Source organism: Zeus faber, assembly GCF_960531495.2.
Source record: "Zeus faber genome assembly, chromosome: 11".
NCBI lineage: Eukaryota > Metazoa > Chordata > Actinopteri > Zeiformes > Zeidae > Zeus > Zeus faber.
In genome coordinates this window covers 33,019,418-33,021,456 of record NC_137205.1, presented here as the reverse complement: position 1 = coordinate 33,021,456, position 2,039 = coordinate 33,019,418, and the positions used below count along the sequence as shown (strand labels likewise).

At 38.1% G+C, this 2,039-nt stretch overlaps 1 protein-coding gene across 1 annotated transcript in view; it reads left to right on the top strand.

The window, feature by feature from the left end:
* Positions 1-240: 240 nt before the first annotated feature.
* srcin1a (SRC kinase signaling inhibitor 1a) overlaps positions 241-2,039 on the top strand; it is a 45,689-nt gene continuing 43,890 nt past the window's right edge. The window contains exon 1 of the mRNA XM_080009335.1: positions 241-585. Within this exon, the coding sequence (XP_079865461.1) occupies positions 256-585 (330 nt within the window). The 5' untranslated portion in view covers positions 241-255. The remainder of the gene's footprint in view (positions 586-2,039) is intronic.

Sequence of the window (2,039 nt, the reverse complement as noted above, 5' to 3'; positions counted from 1 at the left end):
ATTCTACATCCCTCTTTCTGTCTCTCGCCCTCAATCCTTCTGTCTGTCTTCCTGTCCATCCCTTTGTCTGTCTCCCTCCACCCCAACTGTCTCCCTCTCTCTCTCTATCTCCCTTTCCATACCTGTCTCTCACTCTAGCTGTTCTGTCTCTTCTCTATTTCTTCATCTTTTATAAACTCTGTTCGCCTGGTGATTCTCTCCCGTTTTAACCGTCTCTCTCTCTCTCCTCCAGATCCCGAGCGCGGCGGCGGTCACATGATCTCGACGGACGACCTGGAGTACCCCCGGGAGTACCGCACGCTGGGGAATGGGGCGCGGCGCTTCTCCAACGTGGGCCTGGTGCACACGTCGGAGCACCGGCACACGGTGATGGCGGCGCAGAGCCTGGAGGCGCTGAGCAGCCTGCACAAGGCCGACATGGAGCGCAAGAGGGACGCCTTCATGGACCACCTCAAGTCCAAGTACCAGCAGCAGCAGCAGCAGCAGCAGCAGCAGCAGCAGCAGCAGCAGCAGCTGCTGCACAGCCCCCATCACAACCCTCCTTCGCCCTCCCACACCAGCGGCCGGCCCAGCGCCCGCGAACAGGTAGAGGGCGCTGTTACCTTGGCGGGGGAGGAAGGGGATGAGAAAACCTTTCCCATTTTACATTTACACAGTACATCCCATTACTTTACATTTACACAGTACATCCTATTACTTTACATATACACAGTACATCCCATTACTTTACATTTACACAGTACATCCTATTACTTTACATATACACAGTACATCCCATTACTTTACATTTACACAGTACATCCTATTACTTTACATTTACACAGTACATCCTATTACTTTACATATACACAGTACATCCCATTACTTTACATTTACACAGTACATCCTATTACTTTACATTTACACAGTACATCCCATTACTTTACATTTACACAGTACATCCTATTACTTTACATATACACAGTACATCCCATTACTTTACATTTACACAGTACATCCTATTACTTTGCATTTACACAGCACATTTACACATGACACATTACATAATACATTTACACATTACATTTACACATTACATTTACACATTACACATTACAAATTACATAATACATTTACACATTACACATTACATTTACACATTACACATTACATAATACATTTACACATTACATTTACACATTACATTTACACATTACACATTACAAATTACATAATACATTTACACATTACACATTACATTTACACATTACACATTACATAATACATTTACACATTACATTTACACATTACATTTACACATTACACATTACAAATTACATAATACATTTACACATTACACATTACATTTACACATTACATAATACATTTACACATTACATTTACACATTACATTTACACATTACACATTACAAATTACATAATACATTTACACATTACACATTACATTTAGACATTACATTATACATTTACACATTACACATTACATTTACACATTACACATTACATTTAGACATTGCATTATACATTTACACATTACACATTACATTTAGACATTACATTATACATTTACACATTACACATTACATTTAGACATTACACATTACATAATACATTTACACATTTCACATTACATTTACACATTACAAATTTCATAATACATTTACACATTAAATTTACACATGACATCACATCCCACATTACATTATGTTACATTACATAAGAGGGTACATTACATTTCATTAGCATTGGTGGCTGGGTGCGGTGTTTGAATGAATGAATGAACAATATTGTTTTGAATACAAGACAACAATAAGGAAAACAAATGACTCAAATTCAATGTTCATATTACTAGTCTCCTTCCGCAGACTGTTAAATATAAAACACTTGTTATTAAAAATGAATTTTATTGTACAATGAAAAACACACATCAGTTCAACACGTTAGAGCGCTCAGGTGTCTCGGGGGAAGACAACAAGAGGGGAATTCAACGTACTTTTAATATGGGACACATACAACGTTCAAACATACAACTTGAGGGG